The following is a 25,113-nucleotide window of genomic DNA, read 5'->3' as shown; positions in this document are numbered from 1 at the left end:
GCATTCTGCCTTGGGAGTTGCCGTTGTGTTGCAAGATGATCAAGTGCAAGCTCTAGCGTTGATGTGAGCAGCTGAGAGCTTGATGGGCCCCTCAATTTAGATCCTTCGAGGGCATCCACCCTGTCCTTCAAACTCTCATATAGGCCCATAATAATGCTGAGTTGTTGCTTCATTTCCTCAGACCAGAGCAGTGTCACCTACCCTGATATCTTCTTTCCATTGCTGAAATGTCTTGGTGGAATCACTCACCGTGCTCGTCACTCACTGCACCACAGTTGTCAGGGAAGAAGTCCAGATGAGAGTAGAGAAAGTAGATTTTCAGTGACATGTTGCAGCCTAATTGATGATACTTTTCTAAAAGGTTGTTCACAGTCTCAACATAGTTCCCAGCTCTTCGGTTTCCCAGGAAATCATGCACAACACTTTTAAAAGGCTTGCCAGCTGCATTCTCATTACCCTGGAGGACTCGCTCAAAGTTTTCATCCTTTAAAAGTTCACAAATTTGAGGACCAAGGAAGATTTCTTCCTTAACAGTGGAAATTCATCACTCAATTTCATCACTCAACAGTGGAAATTGTGCTCTCAGATACTTGAAAGCTTCTCCATCCTGGTTCTTCCCCTTAACAAAGTTCTTCATAAGTCCCAGTTTGATGTGTAAAGGAGGCAGAAGAATTTGGCTTCGATTAACCAGATAATTGTGCTGGACATTTTTTCCCCAGAATGCAGATTTTCCATTATAAGCCAGACTTTTCTCTTGTAGTCTGAGGACCTAGCTTGACTATCCCAGTCACACAGAAAACAGCAGTACTTCGTGTATCCCAACTGCAAGCCCAGCAGTATTGCAATCACCTTCTCTCCACAGATCTGCCATTGGCGGTCTTTGTGCTTCATTGCTTTCAGAATTAATTTAATTTTCTCATATATCTCCGTGTGTGTGTGTGTGTGTGTGTGTGTGTGTGTGTGTGTGTGTGTGTGTGTGTACTGTGTCGGGGTGGTTCCCAGGCATATGCCCATCTCCACCTAAATCATTCAAGTAACAGAAAAACTGTAAATGGGCCTGATATTTAGCTAAGAAATTGAAAATCCAAAACAAGAAAAATTTTGGGATGGTTACTAATTTTAAACAAAATGTCGAAAAATAATAATTGAAATTTTGTATAGAAAAGATTAAAATGTATTATAGAAATGTTTATGTGTGTAGTGTGTTGTTTATGTCAGGTCACTTTGCCATCAGGAAGCAGCTGACATCTACAGCTGCTAACTGATGCCCGTCCTTGGCATGTGGAGCTGGACCTGCTTCGCCTAATATAAGCTGTAAGGACTAAGCACAAACCTGCACCCAAGAGAGGGAGTGCAAAACTCCTGGGTGCCAGCTTTCCTGGTCTTAGGCCACCCAAACCCAAGAGCCAAGGGAAAAAAAAAAAAATTATTCATATATGCTGCCAATTATGCATTTATGCATTATTCATATATGCTGCCAATTCCACTTCTGATAAATTTCTCAAGATCGTCCGTCTGGCAATTACAGCAGCTGCAAACCTCTGCAAGGCCTGAAAACTGGATGCATCGTTCAGAAGAATCTGCACATTATCCTCAGTAATATTAGAAAGTTCATCAAAAAGTCGATTTCGCTCAGATCCGTAGAAAGGGCAAAGAAACAATACATGTGACCAAGACTCCGCTTTGCCGCAGGAGCACCACGGGTCAGGCTCCAGTCCTCTAGAATGTAGTTTTTCACAAAAGGACCCATGTCCTGTCAATATATAATTGTTAAACATCGAAGGATAAAACCATGACGACACTGTTTTTGACATTGCAAAGTCTTCTAATGGAATTATCTTTCTCGTTACCTCTCCAACCTCAGAAGAGCTCCACCGATTTCTCCATATTTCCACTAAAGAATTCTAAGTTCTATATTTTTATTCTTTAATACTATTTGTAAGGTCGATGGAAATGCCCAAATATTCAGTTGGAATTCCCTTTTTCATCGCATAGGGCATTCCCCGATACATTATGTATAAGTCCACAGGAATAGATCCCGCAATCACCTGCAACGCCGCTGTTGACACAGTCCTGGGAGCATGTAACAAAGCCAATAACACTGATCACTGCAACGACATAAGCTTGTTTCCAATTCAGACTTTGACCACGGCTCCCATCCACACTCCAGCTGCATAAGCTACAATTGGTAGAAAAATGGTCTTGTAGTACAATGTCATAGTTCTTTTATTAAGTCCCCATTCTTTCTTAGAAATCTGTATCACTGAGGAAGTGAATTTCTTAATTTTTCCATTTAGGTGTGGCACATGCAAATGAAAACCCATCCTATCATCCAAAATCACTCCTAATATTTGATACATGACACTAGAGGAATTTGTTTTCCGTTCAACAGTATTCTGGGCGGACGGTTGTAAACAAAGTGATTTTTAAACACCATGAAGTTGGTTTTCTTGGAATTTTCAGTTTGTTCAAGGAGGCCCACGCAGACAAATCATCCAAAATATTCTGTATTTTTTGCTCCAGTATCGTTCTGGATTCTCCAGAAACTCCCACAACTAAGTCATCCGCATACGCCACCTGCAGACTACGTGAAGCGTAAGATCTGTTCAACCACTGATCCAGAACAGCATTCCAAAACATCGGACCCAATACCGATCCCTGTGGACATCCTCGATTAATATATTTGTGAAACATCAAATGCTTCACACAAACCTTCACCATCCGGTCACTAAAATAAGAACGTATAACTCCATATATATATTTGTCACATCCAGACATTCTTAAGGATCTCAACACGCTCTCCCACCACACAGAATCAAAAGCATCCTCATGTGGACAGCCTGGCCTAGAGGAATTGAAGGAAAAGCATTGCCACTGTGGAGCAAAACAGCTTTTAAACTTAGCTTTGATGAGTCTATGAATAGCCTCTTGTCCTGTGGGTTGTGCTCCACATTCAAAGCTGTCATAAAACCTTTGACATCACAGCAGGCAACAAGGTTGTTTTCACTTTTAAAATATGTGAGTGAAAGCATTCTGTATGTGAGTGAAATAAGTGAGTGAAAGCATTCTGTATACTGACAGAATGCTTTCACATTCTGTACATTGACACCTTGACATTTGGTTGTAGAAGATTCCACTGTTGGAGCCTTGATTCCAGCTCTGCTTTATCTTTCGATAGATCTGAGTCTTGAATCAGATCACTTAGTTCACCTTGAGTGATTCTGTGTGACTCACTCGGCGACTCGGGTTATGGCACAAAATCAGGATCCTGTGATGTTGAAGGCCCAGGTTGACCATCATTCCTCACACTGTCCCCATCTTCATCAGACTCCAAAGTGTACTCTTCTGGAGGGTGAGGTACAGGCAGACCATCCCTATGTGCCACTGGTCGGATAGTTGTTTTTTTTTTTTTTTTTTTTTTTTGTTTTTTTGGTTTTTAGGAGCATTAGCAACTAAGGCCATATTGTTCCGGGATATGCAGTGGTCATTCCCTGACCTTTCCACATCCTCCGTATTTGGTGGTGACTGGTGCTCAAACCCCGGTCTAATCAAGAAGCGTGTGCTATGCACTGCTGCTCCTTCCCACCTGGCTACAGAAGCGCCTTGGTCGGATAGCTGACAGGATGTTGGGGTATTCCGCAGTCCACTTTCTTTTTTTTTGACATGCCATGCTGAAGAGGAGGCACCATGAAGAAATAACAGTCATTTACATGATTTGAAGGCTCCCTCCAAACCACTGGGATGGCAAACGGCATTGAACATCCTTTGTTAGTCAACCATTCATGGAGATTTATAGCACATGTTGCAGCAAATATGAGGTGCCCAGGGTTTGTCTTCATCCCCTACCTTACAGCCAAAATAACAGTAGTAAGCTGTCTTCACAAGTGTGTGTGGTCATGTGACACTTTCCACTCAACTGGCATTTTTGAGTGGAAAGTGTCACATGACCACACACATAACAAAACTTGTCACTACTGTTAACACATTTACGTGGCATCCTTGCTTTTTACGTAATTTTTGTCCATAAACCTGAAAAAAAATAATAATAAAAAAAAAAATACAAATACACAGCAATACAAAAAAAAAAAAAAAAACCATGGCATATTGGTTCCTATTTCAGTGTTACCAACCTATCTATTCTCTAGACTCCAAAATTCTCTAGTATTCACCAATATTCTCCTAAATCATAAGAGGGACTATATCATGGAACTGAGAGCTAACTAAGAGTTTTAAATGTTATATTAGTTTTTCTCATGCTGAAATTAAGAACTGACTATTTTCAAGCCAGAAACATTTTTGGCATTGACCAGTGTAATAGAATCTCATAGGTTCTCACAATGAAACTGATAGAACTGGTGAACATCTATTGCTCATCTATTTTTTTATCTTTAAAGATAACAAGAAGTACTCGAAAATGGTCCATTTTGTAAAGTTGTCACTATCTCTTCTTCCCTATTTGTGAAATTTCACTAACAAAAACAACAGTGACTGTTGTTTTCTTCAATGACAGGGCCTTTTTTTTTGCTATTTCACTATTTTTGCATTTCTGAACAACAAGCCTTTACGATCAGCATAATTCAGAGATTATTTCTATGACAAAAGATGCAAATAAACATTTGGCACATACAACATCACCATGAAATGCAACATGCAGTTTTGAATTTGAAAAACAACGTACAGCACAGTGCAGTGCATAGAAAGATATGCACTGTACGTTGTTGCTAATCTTTTGTTTGAAAGGTCTGATTACATCATGTTATCTTTTGCAGATTTTAAAAGACATGGAAAATCTTGCATATATATCTGAAATTATGACATTTATTTGGCATCTTACTAAAAGACTTCGTTAATTAGCTCTGCACCGCTCAAGTCAGATGAATTATCATATATTACAATGAACAACACATTTCTATTTTGCAATGTAGGATATCACAGCACGGCCAATTCATTAACAAAAATAAGCAAAAATTTTTTTTTTAAAAATCATCCAGTTTTATTTTAATTTTTTCATTGAAAGGAAAAAAGATGAAGAAAAACTGAGTGTTTCCATAAAGACAGAAAAATAATTTTTCACCAATTGTATCATGACGGTGAGAGGAAGAAGGGTCAAATCGATTAAAAAAAGATGGAGTCTATCACAAATCCAGAGAGCTGATAGCTATGCTAAAAGAATTTCACTGTAGGAAAAAACTGTTGCAGAAAAATAGGGCATACATCCGGATATGGGAAAACAGAATGTAGCAGATGGCAAATGAACAAAAAAATAATCATCTAAAATGAGATGTATACTTTACTTAGTTTATCTAAATTAACATCATGCTGTACTAATTAGGATAAAAATTTGATGTTGTACACAACAAACATAAGAAATATAGGAAAAAAACAGGACAGTAAAAGCACTGAAAATGGTAAAATGTACTGGGTTCCATTTTGGTCCCATGTTACTGCTGGCAGATGAAATACAGTGCAACCTTGATATAATGCAAGTGTCAGGTGACAACTTTAATACCTGCATTATAAGTGAAGCACATTACAAAAAATTTTTTTTACCATTTCTTCCCCAGTTTTTTTAATAAATACTTTTTACTTTAGTAAATAAATACTTTATTATAGGAAATACTTTATTTATTATTTTATGAGTATACAGACTAAAAGTCAAAGTATTAAAAGGTAATATCATTACTTTTACATTCTACAAATACACAATGCCGTTATGGACTTGCATTTTACATATCCGTTCTGAAATAGTATAGTGTAATTTAGTTTGCCAGAACTGATGACAGCATTTTTTCAGTACGTCATTCTTAATAGTGGTCAGGTGCAATAAATAAAGTTCACTATCACTCTAACCATGCCATCCCCTCGTTAATGTTTTCAAGCACTTTAATTTCTGGTGCTTTGTCTTTACACAAGTCATCCATATTATCCTCTGAGTTGCTCCCTATATCACTGTCCTCCCTTGGTTTACAGGAGCTGAAATTTCTTCTTTGCTCGGGCAATGTGCAACTGGAGCATCCACATCCACCTGAATTCAAGCAATCAGATCATTTGCTTCAAGTATGCAACTAAGTACATTACAAGAGCCTTTGCTCCTTGTTCTGAAAATGCTGCTAATCCAAGGTTATTATTAATAATCTTGTCCCCACAGTTTTAAATTGCTGCTGAGCTTACTTTCTCCTAAGCTAATCCAGTATTGTATGCAACATCTTTCAGTGTTAATGTTTTCAGAAATTCTATAACTTGAATTTCTGAGTTCACGACACCAGCAAGTAGCTCACCACAATAGTAGGCTTTATAGAATAATGCACTGATCCATGAGCTGAATTAGTGCAATTGTGTTCTGTGACTCTGATCTTGCCATCTTTTGATTTCAGGACATCAGCTGAAGGATGAGCTGGGCAGTGATACAACAGTAACAGAGCCTTTTCTTCAAGTTATCTGGAAAGCAAGTGGCATCTGACTGATGGTACAAACTCACTTTCAAACCATGAATCAAAAAAAAATTGCTCATTATCATAGCATTGCAGCAATTTTTATAAATCACAGGTAGAAATTTCATGCTGATGTGCTTAAAAAAGTGAGGACTTCAACTTTTACTAATGCAAATTAGCTTTAGCTTGTGATTTTACTTCTGTTCCCGGAAAATTAATGGAGGCACTGGTGAAAGAAGCACTGCAGGATCATCTAGACAAGACTTCAGTTATAGCTAGGACACAGCATGGTTTTGTTAAGGGGAAGTCTTGCCTGACCAATTTGATTGGATACTATGATGCAGTCACAAAAGAACTGGATGCAGGGAATAACTTTGATATTATATATTTGGATCTTAGAAAGGCTTTTGATACTGTTGCACATGGAAGACTGCTGCACAAATTGGAGCAGTGTGGCATTGGAGGCAAGTTGCTGCTATGGATAAAGGGGTGGTTGAGGGGGAGAAGACAGAGAGTGGTAATCAATGGACACTGCTCATCGTGGACTAATGTTATTAGTGGAGTCCCTCAGGGTTCAGTATTGGGGCCTTTATTGTTTTCTGTATTTATAAATGATATTGATGATGGTATATCAGGCTTAATGTCCAAGTTTGCAGACGATACGAAGGTTGGCAGGGTTGTCAAGGACACTACTGACACTATGCTGCTGCAACAGGATTTGGAAAGGTTGAGCAGATGGGCTTCGAGGTGGCAAATGAAGTTTAACATTGACAAATGTAAAGTACTACATATGGGAAACAGCAACCCCAGAGCAACGTATCAACTCTGTGGTACTACACTGACAGTGGTAGAGAATGAAAGGGACCTGGGGGTGGTGGTGCAGGCAGATATGAAGTTCTCTGAGCAGTGCAGACGAGCTGCAAGAGTAGCTCATGGTGTATTGTCAATGATATATAGGAATTTTTCTAGCAGGGATAAGGAGGTGATTATTCCCTTGTATAAGGCAATGGTCAGGCCACACCTAGAGTACTGTATACAGGCCTGGAGGCCTCATTTCAGGAAGGATGTAGAGCTGCTGGAACGAGTACAGAGAAGGGCAACTAGATTGGTGAATGGGACAAAGGGGTTCTCTTACGAAGAAAGGCTTAAGTTTTGCAAATTACAGTGTCTGGAAACTAGGCACCAGCGGGGTGATCTGATAGAGGTGTACAAAGCCTTGAATGGTTTGAGCATGCTCAATGCTGATGGGATTCTTCCTCTAGCTCAGAAAAATCACCTGAGAGGGCATAAATTCAAATTGAGGAAAGACAGATGTAGGATAGATGTGTGGAAATTTGCCTTTAGCCAGCGGGTGGTTGGTGGGTGGAACAGACTTCCATCCCTTGTCGTGGAAGTTGATAGCCTAAATAAGTTTAAGGCTCAGCTGGACAGGTATTTCGAACGAACAGAGGGGTGAAGTGGAAGTGGTTATTTTTATTTATTTATGTTACTTTTTTTTTTTTTTTTTTTTTTTTTTTTTTTGGCTGATGCTGCATAAGCTTGCTTTCTTGCATCAAATGCCTCTACTAATGCTAATGCTAATATCCACTCCTCTTTATGCACAGTAATGCAGTAATTCTCTTTGTTAGTTCATGCCCACTTTTTTCGGTGCCTTTTTAACATCCAGTTACTTGTCAAGGAGAAGTTTATAGTACACAGTGCTGTTTCATCACAGTTCAAAAAACTGTTCATCTGTGAATTCCGCATCTTGAATCACATTATGCAGAAATTTAAGAAACACTTCTGCTGCTAATGTCGGCAAATGCAGAATCACCAACAAGACCACAATCACCTGGGATAGCCCACAATGAGTCATCCATCACCAAAGCTACCCTTCAGAAGCTTTATACATATGATCTCCACCAAGCAGCTTATGAAATTTAAGTGTCTGTACTTTCAAAATTACTCCATTTATCGGTACTCCTTCACTATATGTCTGTAGAAACCACCTGTATAGGCATTGGTCACACTTTACTGTTTTCACAAAGCCAGTTTTCTTTCTTTGGAGGACTACTTCACCTTCTGTGGAGTCTATGAATGAATGCGATTTTTCTTTCTCTTTCACATCTTTATAATCACTTCTAAGAAAGTAAGGTTTAAGAAGTGTGGTATACTTTATATACAGCCAGGCCTCGCATAACACGATTTTCAGTTAACGCTATTTGAAAAATTATACCACTTTTCACTTTACACAATGCAAATTTCCAGTTAACGTGATCTTTTTTTTTTTTTTTTTATGCGATAGTTGAAAAAGATTTGAATCGCGTGTTAAGCTTACCGTGAGTCGTACAGTCAATTAACAAACATTTTCCTGCTGCCCGCCTCGGTGTGTTCCATCAACCATCAGAAGAAGACGTGTTACTTGTTTGTCTCCTGCTAATAAAGTCAATGCACACTTGCATAAAAATTCAAATTTTTAAATGAGCCAGATGAAAATGTTACCGCGAAGGAGATAACAGTAAAAGAATTAGATGAAATCTTTCGTATCGCAGAGAACCTCAAACAAAAGGTTTGAGGTTCTCTGCAATATTTATTTCGCCAGGGCCCAGAGAAGATTGTTGTCGGCTATCGGAAATTAATTGATGAAAAGAGAAAGTCAGCACTTCAAATATTTCTGCAACAGTCATCTCTTCATTGTGAATTTTATGTCAGAGGTTCCCAAACTTTCTCGGTTCACGGAGCCCTTAGTGTCTCAGTAATTTTTTCAAGGTGCACCTAGACCAAAAGAAATAACTAACAGTTCTGTTTAATAGTTAGGTCCAAACAACTTAATAAGAAATGTTGAAACTGTGAACTACCTCGAGCTAGTAGTTCGCGCGGTGTCCGACAGATGTTGAGTATCACTGTGTTTCCCTCGAAAATTTAAAATATTCCAAGGCACACAGTTTGGGAACCGCTGTTTTATGCAATAAGCATTTAATTTCATAATTATTTTCATTATCTTTTACATTGTATACAGTAAAAAGTTATTTAAAAGGTATTTTTAAAATTCTTTATGGACATTCCAGAAGGTCAAGGACCAATTATAATTTTTCCTATTGATTATTATATTCGATTAACGCGTTTCCGTTTTGCACGATGCACTTGTGAGACGAATTAATCACGTTAATCGAGGCCAGCCTGTATAAACATAATAAAATGGATACTGACAGAATCTCAAAACTTTTTTTTTTAAATATTCATAAGTATTTTTAAAATATTACCTTCTACTTCTGTGCCAATCATAACATTCAATTCTCAATGTCCTATCAAAATCTCCATTGCAAAGAACTCGAACAGAAACAGTAAATGGTTTCCAAGAAGGATTCTGAGTCTTCACTGCTGCTTCAGTTTTATGCACTACTGAGTAGCTTAAAAAACAAGCCAAACTTACTCTTGACATTTTAAAATAGGACTTCAGATAAGAATAAAATTATTTTCTGCATGAATTAAATAGAAAAGTTTAACTAATCTATAAGAAACTACGGTTTCAGAAATATTTAATAAAAATTCTGAAAGAATAAATATTAAAAACTTAAAATAAATGATAAAATGGATTGGGAATAAGTTTTAGTTATGTATTCCGATACAAATCATTCTGTCTTAATTAAAATAGTACAGCTTGTTTTACTGTTAACTGTGATTTGTTTCATTACAACTTTAATATCAGAGTGGTGAGAATTACTTCCGAAAACTACTTTAGCTGACTTCTTATGAACATGTTTCTTGTTTAAGTATTTATAAAAGCATTGACAGCACCCATACTTAAAGTAAGTACGACACTGACACCATGAAAGGGGAAAGAAACCAAGTAGTCCATTAAATTGGAGAGGAAACTGAACTGAACTGTCTAATAACTTCTGGCTGAGTAAATTAAATACACTAGCCAAAATATAAATAAATAAATAAAACTTGAATAACTCAAATGCTAAACAAGCTATTGACCTGATTCCTTTTTGCAATAGGTTTTATTTAGCAATAAAATTTAAATAAAAAAAAAAAAATCCAAAAAATTTTCAGATCAATTTTGAAGAGAAGACAATTTAACATTAGCAACAGTAGAAGCATATGATGCAAAAAAGCAAGCTTATACAGCACCATCAAAAAAAAAAAAAAAAAAACCTCCCCATTTCACCCATCCATTCACTCCAAATGTTTGTCTAGTGTTGCCTTGAATTTATTTAAGCTGTCAAGTTCTACAGCAGGTGGTTGATTGCTGGAAGTTTGTTCCAACAATCAACCGTCTGCTGGCTCAATTTCCATTTATGTCCCCTCGGGTCATTAATCTGGGTAAGAGGAAGAATCCCATCAGGTTTGAGCATGCTCAGACTATTCAAGGTCTTATACATCTCAATCAGATCACCTCGCAGGTGCCTAGTCACTAGACACTGTAATTTGCAAAACTTAAGCCTTTCTTCATAAGAGCAACCCTCTGTTAAATTTTCTAATCTTGTTTCCCTTTTCTGTACTCATTTCAGTAGCTTTACATCCTTTTTAAAATGGGGTCTCCGTAGCCAGGAGCACCAGTGCATAGCATACGCTTCTTGATTACACCGGGGTTCAAGCCCATGACCACCAAATATGGACGATGCGGAAAGGTCAGGGAATAACCACCGCATAATTCCCGAAGCAATATGGCCTTAAATGCTAATGCTCCTAAAAAAACAAATAACAATAACAACCTTTCTAAAATGAGGCCTCCAGACCTGTATACAGTACTCAAGGTGTGGCCTGACCATTGCCTTATACAAGGGGATAATCACCTCCTTATCCCTGCTTGCAAAATTCTGAATATCATTGGCAAGACACAATGAGCTACTCTTGCAGAATGTTTCCACTGCTCAGACAACATCATATCTGCCTGCACAATTACCCCAAGTCCTTTTCACTCTCTACCACTGTCAGTGTAGTACCACACAGTTGATACATTACTCTGGAGTTACTGCTACCCATTGCAGTACTTTACATGTCAATGTTAAACTTCAGTTTCCACCTATCAGCCCATCTGCTCAACTTTTCTAGACCCTGTTACAGTAGTGTACTGTCATTAGCATTAACATTAGCAAGGGCACATGATGCAAGAAAGCAAGCTTATATAGCATCATCAAAAAAAAAAAAAAACACCCCCCCCCTTCTCATTTCACCCATCCACTTGCTCCAAATGTTTGTCTAGCTCTGCATTGAATCTGTTTAAGCTATCAACTACAACAACAGATTGAAGTTTGTTCCAGCAATCAAAACCACCTGCTGGCTAAAGGCAAACTTACGCACATCTATCCTACAACATTCTTTCCTCAGTTTGAATTTATGCCCTCTCAAGCAATTATTCTGAGCAAGAGGAAGAATCCCATCAGCATTGAGCATGCTTAAACCATTTGAGGCTTTATACACCTTAATCAGATCACCTCGCAGTTGCCTAGTCTCCAGACACTGTAATTTGCAAAACTTAAGCCTTTCTTCGTAAGAGCAACCCTTTGTTCCATTCACTAATCTTGTTGCCATTCTCTGTACTCATTCCAACAGCTCAACATCCTTCTTAAAATGAGACTTCCAGAATTGTATACAGTACTCAAGGTTTGGCCTGACCATTGCTTTATTCAAGGGGATAATCACCTCCTTATCCCTGCTAAGGCCTCCATAGCCAAGTGGTCAGGAGCAGGAGTGCAGTAGCACACGCTCCGTGAGTAGACTGGGGTTCAAGCCCCTGACTGCTAAATACGGTCGTCTGCCAACCTACACTGGACCAGCGTGGCAGATTATGGTCCATTTCCCTCAACATGAATTGTTGAGGAGGCTTCCATCCTGCAGTGGGTTGATAATGGCTGTAGTTTACCTTTACCTTTTATCCCTGCTAGAAAAATTCCTGTATATCATTAACAAGACACATGAGCTACTTTGCAGCTCATCTGCACTGCTCAGAAAACTTCATATCTACGTGCTCAATTACCCCCAGGTCCTTTTCACTCTCTACTACTGTCAATGTAGTACCACACAGTTGATATGTTACTCTGGGGTCACTGCTTCCCATATGCAGTACTTTACATTTGTCAATGTTAAACTTCAGTTGCCACCTCTTAGCCCATCTGCTCAACTTTTCTAGATCCTGTTGCAGCAGCATTCTGTCATTAACAACCCTGCCGACCTTCGTATCGTCTGCAAACTTGGACATTAAGCCTGAAATACCATCATCAATATCATTAATGAATACAGAAAACAATAATGGACCCAACACTGAACTCTGGAGGACTCTGCTAATAACATTAGTCCATGAAGAAAAGTGTCCATTGATTATCACTCTCTGTCTTCTCCCACTCAATCATCCCTTTATCCATAGCAGCAATTTGCTTCCAATGCCACAATGCTCCAATTTGTGCAGCAGTCTTCCATGTGCAACAGTATCAAAAGCCTTTCTAAGATCCAAATATATGATATCAAAATTATTCTTTGCATCCAGTTCCTTTGTAACTACATCATAGTATCCAATCAAATTGGTCAGACAAGACTTTCCCTTGACAAACCCATGCTGTGTCTGAATTATTACTGCTGTCATGTCTAGATGATCATGCAATGCTTCTTTAACAAGTGCCTCCATTAATTTCCATGGAATAGAAGTTAAACTAACAGGTCCGTAATTATCTGTGTTTCCATTTGATCCTCCTTTGTAGATTGGGGTCACATTTGCACATCTTCAGTCCATGGGTACCCCCTCTCAGTCCAAGGAAGCTCTCATAATTATGGCTAAGGGTTTGCTTACTTCCTTTGCTGCCTCCTTTAATATAACTGGATAGATTCCTTCCACCCCAGGTGCCTTTCTTATGTTTATCTTCAAGAATTTCTCCTCCACTTTACTCTCAGTTATTACAAGATTATCTAGCTTACTACCAGAGTTTAATACACCTCTGGCATTCCCCTCTCTATCAGCCCATCTGCTCAACTTTTCTAGACCCTGTAACTTTTCTCAACCCTACCAATCTTCATATCGTCTGCAAATTTCGACATTAAGCCTGATATACCTTCATCAATATCATTAATAAATATAGAAAACAACAATGGGACCAACTGAGACTCCTGGGGGACACCACTAATAACATTAGTCCACAAAGAGCAGTGTCAATTGATTACCACCCTGTCTTCTCCCACTCAACCATCCCTTTCTCCATAGCAGCAACTTGCCCTTAATACCATACTTCTCCAATTTGTACAGGAGTCTTCCAGGTGCAACAGTATCAAAAGCTTTCCTTAGATCCATGTATATGATATCAAAATTATTTTTCGCATCCTGTTCTTTTGTGACCACATCATAGTATCCCATCAAATTGGTCAGGTCAGGGAGGACTTCCCCTTAACAAACCCATGCTATGTCCGAACAATAACTGAAGTTTTGTCTAAATGATCCAGCAGTGCTTCTTTAACCAGTGCCTCCATTAATTTCCCTAGAACAGAAGTTAAACTAACAGGTCTGTAATTATTTGTGTCACCCTTTGATCCTGCTTTGTGAATTGACGTCACATTTTCACATCTCCGGTCCAGAGGTACCTCCGCTGAGTCCAAGGAAACTCTCACAATTATGGCTAAGGGTTTGCTTACTTCCTTTGTAGCCTGCTTTCATACAATTTGATGGATCCCATCCACCTCAGGTGCATTTCTTATCTTCAACAATTTCTCCTCCACTTTGCTCTTAGTTATTACAAAATTATTTATCTTACTGCTATAGTTTAATACACCTTTGGCATACCCCCCCCCCCCGAACAACTTCTCAAGTTTAAATGTACATGCAAAACACTCATTCAGTTTTTTAGCTACCTGAGCAGGATCATCAACAGTCGGACCATCAATATCAAGTGGACCAATCTGATTCATCCCATTCCTTCTAGAGTTTACATAAGTAAAGAACCCTTTGTTGTTTTTCTTTGTATTTTCTGCCAAAGATTTCTTGTAATCTGCCTTTGCCTGGTTAACCACCTTTGTGACTTGATTATAGACCAGCTTATATCTTTCATAGGCTTCTGTGTAACCTGTTAATTTATATGAATTCTTTCATCTCTGCCACATGTCTTCTTTTTTGATATCTCTTTCATCTCTGCATTTTTCTTCTCTGCCACATGTCTCATTAGTTCATTTACGCCTAAACCTTGAATAATATTTATTAGTTGGCATGAAAAGCCTAGTAGCGTCCACGATTAATTCTTTGAATGCCTCCCATTTAGAATTTGCTGCTGGCAACATCGTCAGTTCAAGGAAGTGTAAGGAAGTCCTTACATAAAGTCCAAGGAAGTGAAGCCAGTCGACATCGATGGACAGGGCAGTGTCGAGTCAGTTTGGTGTGAAATAAGCATAGGGATATCAAAATTGAGAGTAGGAGTGTGCTATAGGCCTAATGACTCTGATGAGTATAATAAGATATTGTACAGGGAAATAGAGTGGGCCAGTAAATCAGAGAGTCTTATAATGGGGGATTTTAATTTCCCAGATATTGACTGGAATTTGTGGGTTGGTCACTCGCACACTAGCAAGGCTTTTGTGGATTTATTGGATGATTGTTTTCTACATCAGCATGTTCGTGAGGCAACAAGAGGGAGCAATACTCTTGATCTGATTATCAGTAGTGATTCTTCATGCATTAAGAATCTGCAGATAAATGAACCACTAGGTGGCAATGATCACAGTGTGTTGAAGTGGGATTTACTCAAGGAGGTAACTACCATCAGAGGTAAAGGGAAGGGTTTTTGTTTTCGTAAAGGCGACTATGATGGTCTGAGACAGTATTTAAATTCTATACAGTGGGACCAACTGATGATGTTACCAACAGCAAACTCAAAATGGGAAGCATTCAAGGAACTAATCTTGGAGGCTACCAGGCTTTACATACCAACTAAGAAATATTGTTCAAGGTTTAGGCCTAAATGGTTGTCAGATGAACTAATGAGACATGTGGCAGAGAAGAAAAATGCATGGGATACATACAAATTAATGGGTGACATGGAAGCCTGTGATAGATATAAGTTGGTCTGTAACCAAGTCACAAAGGAGATTAGGCAGGCAAAGGCAGACTACGAAAAATCCTTGGCAAAGGATGCAAAGAAAAACAGAAAAGAGTTCTTTACCTATTTAAACTCAAGAAGGAAAGGGATGAATCAGATTGGTCCACTGGATATTGATGGTTCAACAGTTGAGGATCCTGCTCAGGTGGCTAACAATCTAAACGAGTATTTTGCATCTACATTCATGCATGAGGAGTTATTCATGAAGGAGAATGATGTAGGTAAAGTAAACATTGGCAGTGAGCTGGATGATTTTGTAATAACTGAGAGGAAAGTGGAGGAGAGATTGTTGAGGATAAACATAAAAAAGGCACCTGGGGTGGATGGGATCTATCCAGTTATATTAAAGGAGGCAGCAAAGGAGGTAAGCAAACCCTTAGCCATAATTATGAGAGCTTCTTTGGACTCAGGGGAAGTACCCATAGACTGGAGATGTGCAAATGTAACCCCAATTCACAAAGGAGGATCAAAGGCTGACACAAGTAATTATAGACCTGTTAGTTTAACTTCTGTTCCAGGTAAATTAATGGAGGCACTGGTTAAAGAAGCACTGCAGGATCATCTAGACAAGAATTCAGTTCTAGCTCAGATGCAGCATGGTTTTGTTAAGGGCAGGTCTTGCCTGACCAATTTGATTGGATACTATGATGTAGTCACAAAAGAACTGGATGCAGGGAATAACTTTCATATTATATATTTGGATCTTAGAAAGGCTTTTGATACTGTTGCACATGGAAGACTGCTGCACAAATTGGAGCAGTGTGGCATTGGAGGCAAATTGGTTGAGTGGCAGAAGACAGAGAGTGGTAATCAATGGACACTACTCAACACGGACTAATGTTATTAGTGGAGTTCCTCAGGGTTCAATGTTGGGTCCGTTGTTGTTTTCGGTGTTTATGAATGATATTGATGATGGTATATCAAGTTTAATGTCCAAGTTTGCAGATGATACAAAGGTTGGCAGGGTTGTTAAGGACACCACTGACGCTATGCTGCTGCAACAGGATCTGGAAAGGTTGAACAGATGGGCTGAGAGGTGGCAAATGAAGTTTAACATTGACAAATGTAAAGTACTACATATGGGAAACAGTAACCCCAGAGCAACGTATCAACTCTGAGGTACAACACTGATAGTGGTGGAGAATGAAAAGGACCTGGGGGTAATTGTGCAGGCAGATATGAAGTTCTCTGAGCAGTGCAGACGAGCTGCAAGAGTAGCTCATGGTGTCTTGTCAATGATATACAGGAATTTTTCTAGCAGGGATAAGGAGGTGATTATTCCCTTGTATAAGGCAATGGTTAGGCCACATCTTGAGTACTGTATACAGGTCTGGAGGCCTCATTTCAAGAAGGATGTAGAGCTGCTGGAACGGGTACAGAGAAGGGCAACAAGATTAGTGAATGGAACAAAGGGTTGTTCTTACGAAGAAAGGCTTAAGCTTTGCAAATTACAGAGTCTGGAGACTAGGCACCAGCGAGGTGATCTGATAGAGGTGTATAAGGCTTTGAATGGTTTGAGCATGCTCAATGCCAATGGGATTCTTCATCTTGCTCAGAATAATCAGCTCAGAGGGCATAAATTCAAATTGAGGAAGGACGGATGTCGGATAGATGTGCGGAAATTTGCCTTTGGCCAGCGGGTGGTTGGTTGGTGGAACCGACTTCCATCACTTGTTGTTGAAGTTGATAGCCTAAACAAATTTAAGGCTCAACTGGACAGGTATTTCGAGCGAACGGAGGGGTGAAATGGGAATGGTGTGTTTTTTTTTTTTTTTTTTTTTGGCTGATGCTGAATAAGCTTGCTTTCTTGCATCATATGCCTCTACTAATGCTAATTGGTCCCACTGTATAGACTTTAAAAACTTTCTCAGACCACTGTAATCATCTTTATGAAAGAAAAACACTTCCCTTTACCCCTGATGATAGTTATCTCTTTGAGTATATTCCACAGCAGCACACTGTGATCACTGCCACCTAGTGGCTCGTTTATCTGCAAATTCTTAATGCATGAAGAATCACTATTGATAATCTCTGCTAAATGCAGATTCTGGAGGCTAGGCAACTGTGAGGTGATCTAATGAGGTGTATAAGGCCTTGAATGGATTAACAAGCTCAATGCTAATAGGATTCTTGCTCTTGCTTAGATTACTCACACGAGGGGACATAAATTGAAATTGAGGAAAGATAATTTTAGAATAGATGTGCAGAAATTTGCCTTTAGCCAGTGGATGGTTGATAGTTGAAACAAACTTCCATCTGTTGTAGTTGAGGTGAGTAACTTAAATAAGTTTAAGGCAAAAATAGACAAGTATTTGGAGTGAATGAATCAGTGAAATGGGAATTTTTTTTTTTTTTTGGCTGATGCTATATAAGCTTGTTTTCTTGGATCATATGCCTCTAGTAATGCTAAGACTTACTTATGCGCGGTAACAGAAAGGCTACAGTCAGTCAAATAACAAATCAGTACAATGGTGGTAACCAAAGAGGCATTTCAGAACCCACAATCCTTTATATATCACAGCCAATGAATAAACCAGATTCCACTGCTGCCAGAAAAAACAGGAAGAATCAGAAACAACAACACTGAAAGTGTATAAATGTCAAAACACTGCCTGATCTGAGAAATACCAGGTTCTTGCTGTTTCCACTGATGGGAGGATCAGAACATGGAAAAACAACTGAAGTCTGCGTGCCCATCGTGCCAGGCTGTGGTGGTGATGTGATGGTGGTGATGGGGAGTGTTTTTGTGGTGCACACTGTGCCCCTTGATATGAGTAGAGCAACACCTGAATACCAGTCATATCTGTAGTATCCATCTGTGTAATATGCTCTGTGACTCAGCCAGAATTAGTTCCAAGAACATCAGAATGAATTCAGCTTAATGTGGAAGTCTCCCCACTTACCAGATCTCAAGCAAATTAAGGACCTGTAGGATGAGGTGGGTTGAGCTCTTTTGGGTAGCGATCCACAGCTAACCAGTTTGTGGAAGCAACTGAGTCAATATAGGCCAGCATGCCTATGGCATGCTTTCACCACCTCTAGTCCATGCCATAATGAATCCAGGCTATTTTGAGGATTAAAGAGAGTGGGGGGGGGGACCATTCACCATTAGGTAGATAGATATAGAGTAGGAACTATGCATAACAAAAAGTTATTATGAACGACACTGAGGTCTATTTGTTAAGTTGCAACAGATTATTACTATTGAACTTGTGCAAGCATATAATTTTCTCATTTAAAATACATATTTCAAGATTTGGTTTATAATCTCACAGATAGGTTAATATTAATTTTCACAATAATTCTAAATTGTGAATAAAAATAAATCATTTCAAATAATTATTGAGGAATCCTGTCATCCTTATATCCATTAAGCTTCATCAAATTGAATATTTTATGAGCAATAAAAATAAAAATCTTCATCAATCAGATTAATAATCATGTTGTCACCAGACTATCATATTAAAAACAGAAATACAGAACAAGTGAGAAAAGAGACTGGAAAAGAGACTGAGGCCTCCAGACCTGTATGCAGTACTCAAGATGTGGCCTGACCAATATATCAACAGTACTTGGTCAAATAGATATTGTAATATCACAGTTATAATGTGCTTATTATCACGGTTATAAGATTAGCATTAGTAGTGGAATATGATGCAAGAAAGCAAGCTTATACAGCATCAGCCAAAAAAAAAAGCTTCCCATTTCACCTATCCATTTGCTCTAAAGGTTTGTCCAGTTCAGTCTTGAATTTATTTCCAACTACAGATGGAAGTTTGCTCAAGCAATCAACTACTCGCTGGCTAAAGGAAAATTTCTGCACATCTATCCTACAACCGTCTTTCCTAAATTTGAATTTATGCCCCCCCCCCCCCAAAGTGCATAATCTGAGCAAGAGGAAGAAACCCATCAGCATTCAACTTGCTCAAACCATTCAAAGCCTCATACACCTCTATCTGATCACCTTACAGGTATCTAGTCTCTAGATACTGAAATTTGCAAAACTTAAGCCTTCCTTTGTAAGAGCACCCCCTTTGTTCCCCACAAATCTCGTTGCATTTCACTGTAACCATTCCAGCAGCTCCACATGATTCGTAAAATGAGGCCTCCAGACCTGTATGCAATAAGATTAATAATCATGTTGTCACCAGACTATCATATTAAAAACAGAAATACAGAACAAGTGAGACGAGATGTGAATACTCAAGATAATCATCTCAGTATTGCTGCTAGCAAAGTTCCTGTATATCATTGACAAGAACACATGAGTTGCTCTGGCAATCTGCTTGCACTGCTCTGAAAAATTCATATCTGACTGCACCATAATAACTCAGGTCTTTTTCATTCTCCACTACTCTGAATGTATAACTGCACAATTGGTACATTACTCTGGGGTTACTGCTACCCACCCATATGCAGTACTTAATATTTGTCTAATGTTAAACTTCAGTTGCCACTTCTCAGCCCATCAGTCCAACTTTTCTAGATCCTTTCGCAGCTGCTATCATCTGCAAACTTGAACATTAAGCCTGATATACATTCATCAATATCACTGATAAATATAGAAAACAACAATGAGACCAACACCAAACCCTGGGGAACTGCCCTAATAACATTAGTCCATTAAGAGCAGTGTCTATTGATTACCACCCAGTCTTCTCCCATTAATTGTCCCATTATCCATAGCAACAACTTGCCCTTATTGCCATATGGCTCCAATTTGTACAGCAGTCTTTTATATGCAACAACTCAGGGTTCAGTGTTGGGTCCGTTGTTGTTTTCGGTGTTTATGAATGATATTGATGATGGGATATCAAGTTTAATGTCCAAGTTTGCAGATGATACAAAGGTTGGCAGGGTTGTTAAGGACACTACTGACGCTATGTTGCTGCAACAGGATCTGGAAAGGTTGAACAGATGGGCTGAGAGGTGGCAAATGAAGTTTAACATTGACAAATGTAAAGTACTACATATAGGAAACAGTAACCCCAGAGCAAAGTGCGGTACTACACTGACAGTGGTGGAGAATGAAAAGGACCTGGGGGTAATTGTGCAGGCAGATATGAAGTTCTCTGAGCAGTGCAGATGAGCTGCAAGAGTAGCTCATGGTGTCTTGTCAATGATATACAGGAATTTTTCTAGCAGGGATAAGGAGGTGATTATTCCCTTGTATAAGGCAATGGTTAGGCCACATCTTGAGTACTGTATATAGGTCTGGAGGCCTCATTTCAAGAAGGATGTAGAGCTGCTGGAACGGGTACAGAGAAGGGCAACAAGATTAGTGAATGGAACAAAGGGTTGCTCTTACGAAGAAAGGCTTAAGTTTTGCAAATTACAGAGTCTGGAGACTAGGCACCGGCAAGGTGATCTGATAGAGGTGTATAAAGCTGTATAATGAATTTGAATGGTTTGAGCATGCTCAATGCCAATGGGATTCTTCATCTTGCTCAGAATAATCAGCTCAGAGGGCATAAATTCAAATTGAGGAAGGACGGATGTCGGATAGATGTGCGGAAATTTGCCTTTGGCCAGCGGCTGGTTGGTTGGTGGAACCGACTTCCATCACTTGTTGTTGAAGTTGATAGCCTAAACAAATTTAAAGCTCAACTGGACAGGTATTTCGAACGAACGGAGGGGTGAAATGGGAGTGGTGTGTGGTTTTTTTTTTTTTTTTTTTCTTTTTTTGGCTGATTCTGAATAAGCTTGCTTTCTTGCATCATATGCCTCTACTAATGCTAATGCTAATATCAAAATCTTTCCTTAAATCCAAGTATATAGTATTAAAATTATTTTTTGCATCCAGTTCCTTTGTGACATTGTAGTACCCAATCAAACTGGTCAGACAAGATGTCCACTTAACAAAGACATTCTATGTCTGAACTATAACTGTGCCAACCGGGCTAGCCAGGTGGGTAAAGTGCCTATCTGGCAACCCAAAGGTCACGAGTTTGAATCCCGCCCCGGGCTTGGATCACAGTAAAAAATGCAAAACCCTTGGGAGGTGCATTATGGCCATAGAAGCAGATGCGCCAACAACTAACAGGAAAAAAAAAAAAAAAAAAAAAAAAAAAACTATAACTGTAGTCTTTTCAAGATGATCCTGCATTGGTTCTTTAACCAGTGACTCCATTAATTTCCATTATTATTTGAATAGCAAACCTCCATTCTGCAGGGAGCTACCCTGAATCCAAGGTGCTATCATTATTATAGCTAAGGATTTTCTTACTTCCTTTGCTGCCTCCCTTAATACAATTGGATATATCCCATCCACCCACTGGTGCCTTTACGTTTAACTTCAATTTCTCATCCGATGTCCTCTCAGTTATTACAAAATAATTTAGCTCCCCGTTAGGCATAATTCAAATAGCAGAAGACTACTATAGAGAATTATACAAGGAGCGAGGGAATGATACCAGCAGTGGGGAAGATGGATTGCAAAGTAGCAACACATACGACATACCCAATATTCTTCCTGATGAGGTAGAACATGCATTGAAGAAAATGAAGAATCGGAAAGCCCCGGGGGGAAGATGAAGTTACTGTAGAGTTGTTAAAATTGGGAGGAAGAGACATAACACAAAAACTGGCAAGGCTCTTCACAAAGTGCATTAGAAAAGGTGTGACGCCTAAGCAGTGGAATAATGCAATCATAGTTTTGCTGCATAAGAAAGGAGATAAATCAGAAATTGGAAATTATAGACCAATTAGCTTGTTATCCTACATCCACAAGTTGTTCACAAGGATCATTACTAACAGATTAGAAAGAATACATGATGAGAATCAACAGAAAGAGCAAGCTGGCTTTAGGACAGGATTCTCAACTATGGATCACCTTCACGTAATATCACAGCTAATGGAGAAAGCAAATCAATATAAAACACCATTATGCCTGGCATTTGTGGATTATGAAAAGGCATTTGACTCCATACAGCATAAGGCAATGTTTCGGGCACTGGAAAGACAAGGTGATTTTGAAGAAAATATATGAGAGTGCTACCTCCTTTATTAGACTAGACAAAGACAGTAGCAAATTTAAAATCGAGGAAGGAGTTCGACAAGGAGACACAATATCTCCAAAGCTGTTTACTGCTGCCCTTGAGGAAGCTTTCAGAAGATTAGAGTGGTCGCAGAAAGGAGTCAATGTGAACAGAGAGTACCTAAACCATTTAAGATTTGCAGATGACATTGTGGTCATAAGCCACGATCCCAAAGAATTAGAGGAAAATCTTAATCAGTTATGCACAGTTAGTAAGAATTTTGGACTAAAGATGAATATGGCTAAAACAAAAGTAATGATGAACAAGTATGCCACAGAAAGGGAAATAATGATTGAAGGAGCAGTAATTGAAAAGGTGGAGTCATATACTTATCTGGGACAAGTTATTGGCTGTAATAATGATAAATGGCTGGAAGTCAAGAGAAGAATAAATTTTGGATGGATAGCATTCAGGAAATATAGTCACATACTGAAGAGCAATATCCCAGTTTGTCTGAAATGTAAAATAATGAATCAATGTATACTCCCCACCATGACTTATGGAAGTGAAACTTGGGCACTCACCAAAAGAATGGAAGAGAAGCTGAGAACTACACAGCGAAGAATGGAACGAATTATATTGGGAATCAGACTGTTAGATAAGAAGAGAAACACATGGATTAGGCAGCAAACTCAAGTAAAGGACATTCTTATCAAAACTAAAGAACTAAAATGGTCTTGGGCAGGACACATAGCTCGAAGACATGATGACAGACGGAATAAGAAAATAACAGAATGGTTCCCAAGAGGAGCTAGAAGAAATCCTGGAAGACAAAGGCGGAGATGGATAGATGAAATTCATGAGTTTTTGGGTAGTAAATGGATGGCCATTGCACAAAACAGAAGGAACTGGAAAGTTGCTGGAGAGGCCTTCATCCTGCAGTGGATTGAAAATGGCTGATGATGATGATGATGATGATGATGATAGTGTGATACACTTGTAGCCTCCACTTCCCTACAGAATTCCGCATGTATAAATGTAGATGCAAAATATCATTCAGTTTGTCAGCAACCTGATCAGGATCATCAATTGAACCATCGATATCAAGTGGACCAATCTGATCCATTGCCTGCCTTCCTTCTAGAGTTTACATAAGTAAAGAACTCTGCTATTTTTCTTTGCATCCTTTGCCAAAGATTTCTAATAATCTGCCTTCGCTTGCCTAACCTCCTTTGTGACTTGATTACAGACTAGCTTATATCTACCATAAGCTTCTGCGTTTTATATGCCTCCCATGCATTTTTTTTTTCTCTGCCACAACTCCCATTGGGTATATTTTTTACAAAAACCCCAAACACGGGAGGTATAAGAATCTAAAGTACTTAGTACCGTGTTTGGGTTGGAGGTTGAGAAGATGAAAGAAGATTTTTGTTGACATTAGACTTGAACTTCTGTAGACTAATTTTCAGGAAATACGTATGAAGGAAGGTTGTTCCAGAAAACAGCAGTTGAATGAATAAACGAGGAATATGAAATGTTGGTTCTGTAAGTTTGAAGTTGGACAATAAATGGATGTTGGCTGGTGGCGACATGTGTTTGGACTGTTTTGAAAGAGAGAGCAGGAATTATAGAAACCAATTCAGAAGAACAGTGCCCATGGAAGGGTCTGTAGAAAAGGCATGCAACAGAAATAGTACGTTGAGACAGCGAGTGGAGACACTCTGTTAGAGTTGACCCATTAATTAAACTAACTGCCCTCTTCTGAATGGAATCAAGAAGTCTGACAGAGTTTTGAGGGGCAACACCCCAGATGTGATTTGTACAGAGTGAACAGCTGTTTGGAAGAAAAGTAACGCCGAGATTGAAAGAGAAAACCAAGTGTTTTATATGCAGAGGAAGCAATATTTGTAATGTGCTTGGGCCAAGAGAGATTAGAAGTCAGGGTAATCCCCAAAAGAGATATATATCATCATGCCTAGAAATCGGAATGCCACCAAAAATAAGCACAGGAGCAGAAGAATAATACATTTTGCGAGATATAAGACAGGACTGAGTTTTAGAAGGATTGAAATCAACCAAGATGTCTTTGCCCCAATGGAGAATTACATGGAGGTCGGCGTTTAAGGAATTGGTAACGGATATTCGAGAAATTAAGCTGATTGAGCAGGGCAAAGTTTCTCAAAATGGAAAGTGGTATACAAAGTGCTATCATCGGCAAAACTATGAATAGGATTTCCAGTCAATGGAAGAAGTTCATTAATACAGTGAACCTTCTCCTAACGGACACCTCTCCTTAACGGACATTTTCAAATTCCCCAACTCACCTCTATTGGTTTTAACGTGCTTTCAGCTTCTGTCTAGTGGACATTCTCTGTAACGAATACGGGCAGACAATCTGCACTGTTTCATTTAGATTAGCACTTAATTTGATCTCCCCATAACGGACTGCTGGAGAGCTAATGGCCCTTTTTCTAGGAACTTTTCTTCCACGTATTGCCTCAATCGTGTGTTTATTTTCTATTTCTGATTCTCTGAATTTTATCAAGGTTTACATCGCGGTTCTAAACCCTTTTTCAAGAATTTTAAGGCACGTGTAAAACTTCTGATGAATTCGGTGTGTGCTGAATTTTGTCAGCCTTACGTCTT

General features: G+C 39.0%; 1 protein-coding gene across 1 annotated transcript in view; it reads right to left on the bottom strand.

The window, feature by feature from the left end:
* LOC150076225 (copine-8-like) overlaps nucleotides 1–25,113 on the bottom strand; it is a 324,722-nt gene that overhangs the window by 128,522 nt on the left and 171,087 nt on the right. The window contains exon 10 of the mRNA XM_090387972.1: nucleotides 9,674–9,820. Within this exon, the coding sequence (XP_090244098.1) occupies nucleotides 9,674–9,820 (147 nt within the window). The remainder of the gene's footprint in view (nucleotides 1–9,673; nucleotides 9,821–25,113) is intronic.

This window comes from Mastigoproctus giganteus, chromosome 13 (genome assembly GCF_048544385.1).
Source record: "Mastigoproctus giganteus isolate SK-2022 chromosome 13, ASM4854438v1, whole genome shotgun sequence".
Lineage (NCBI taxonomy): Eukaryota > Metazoa > Arthropoda > Arachnida > Uropygi > Thelyphonidae > Mastigoproctus > Mastigoproctus giganteus.
This window is presented reverse-complemented; position numbering and strand designations above follow the sequence as displayed.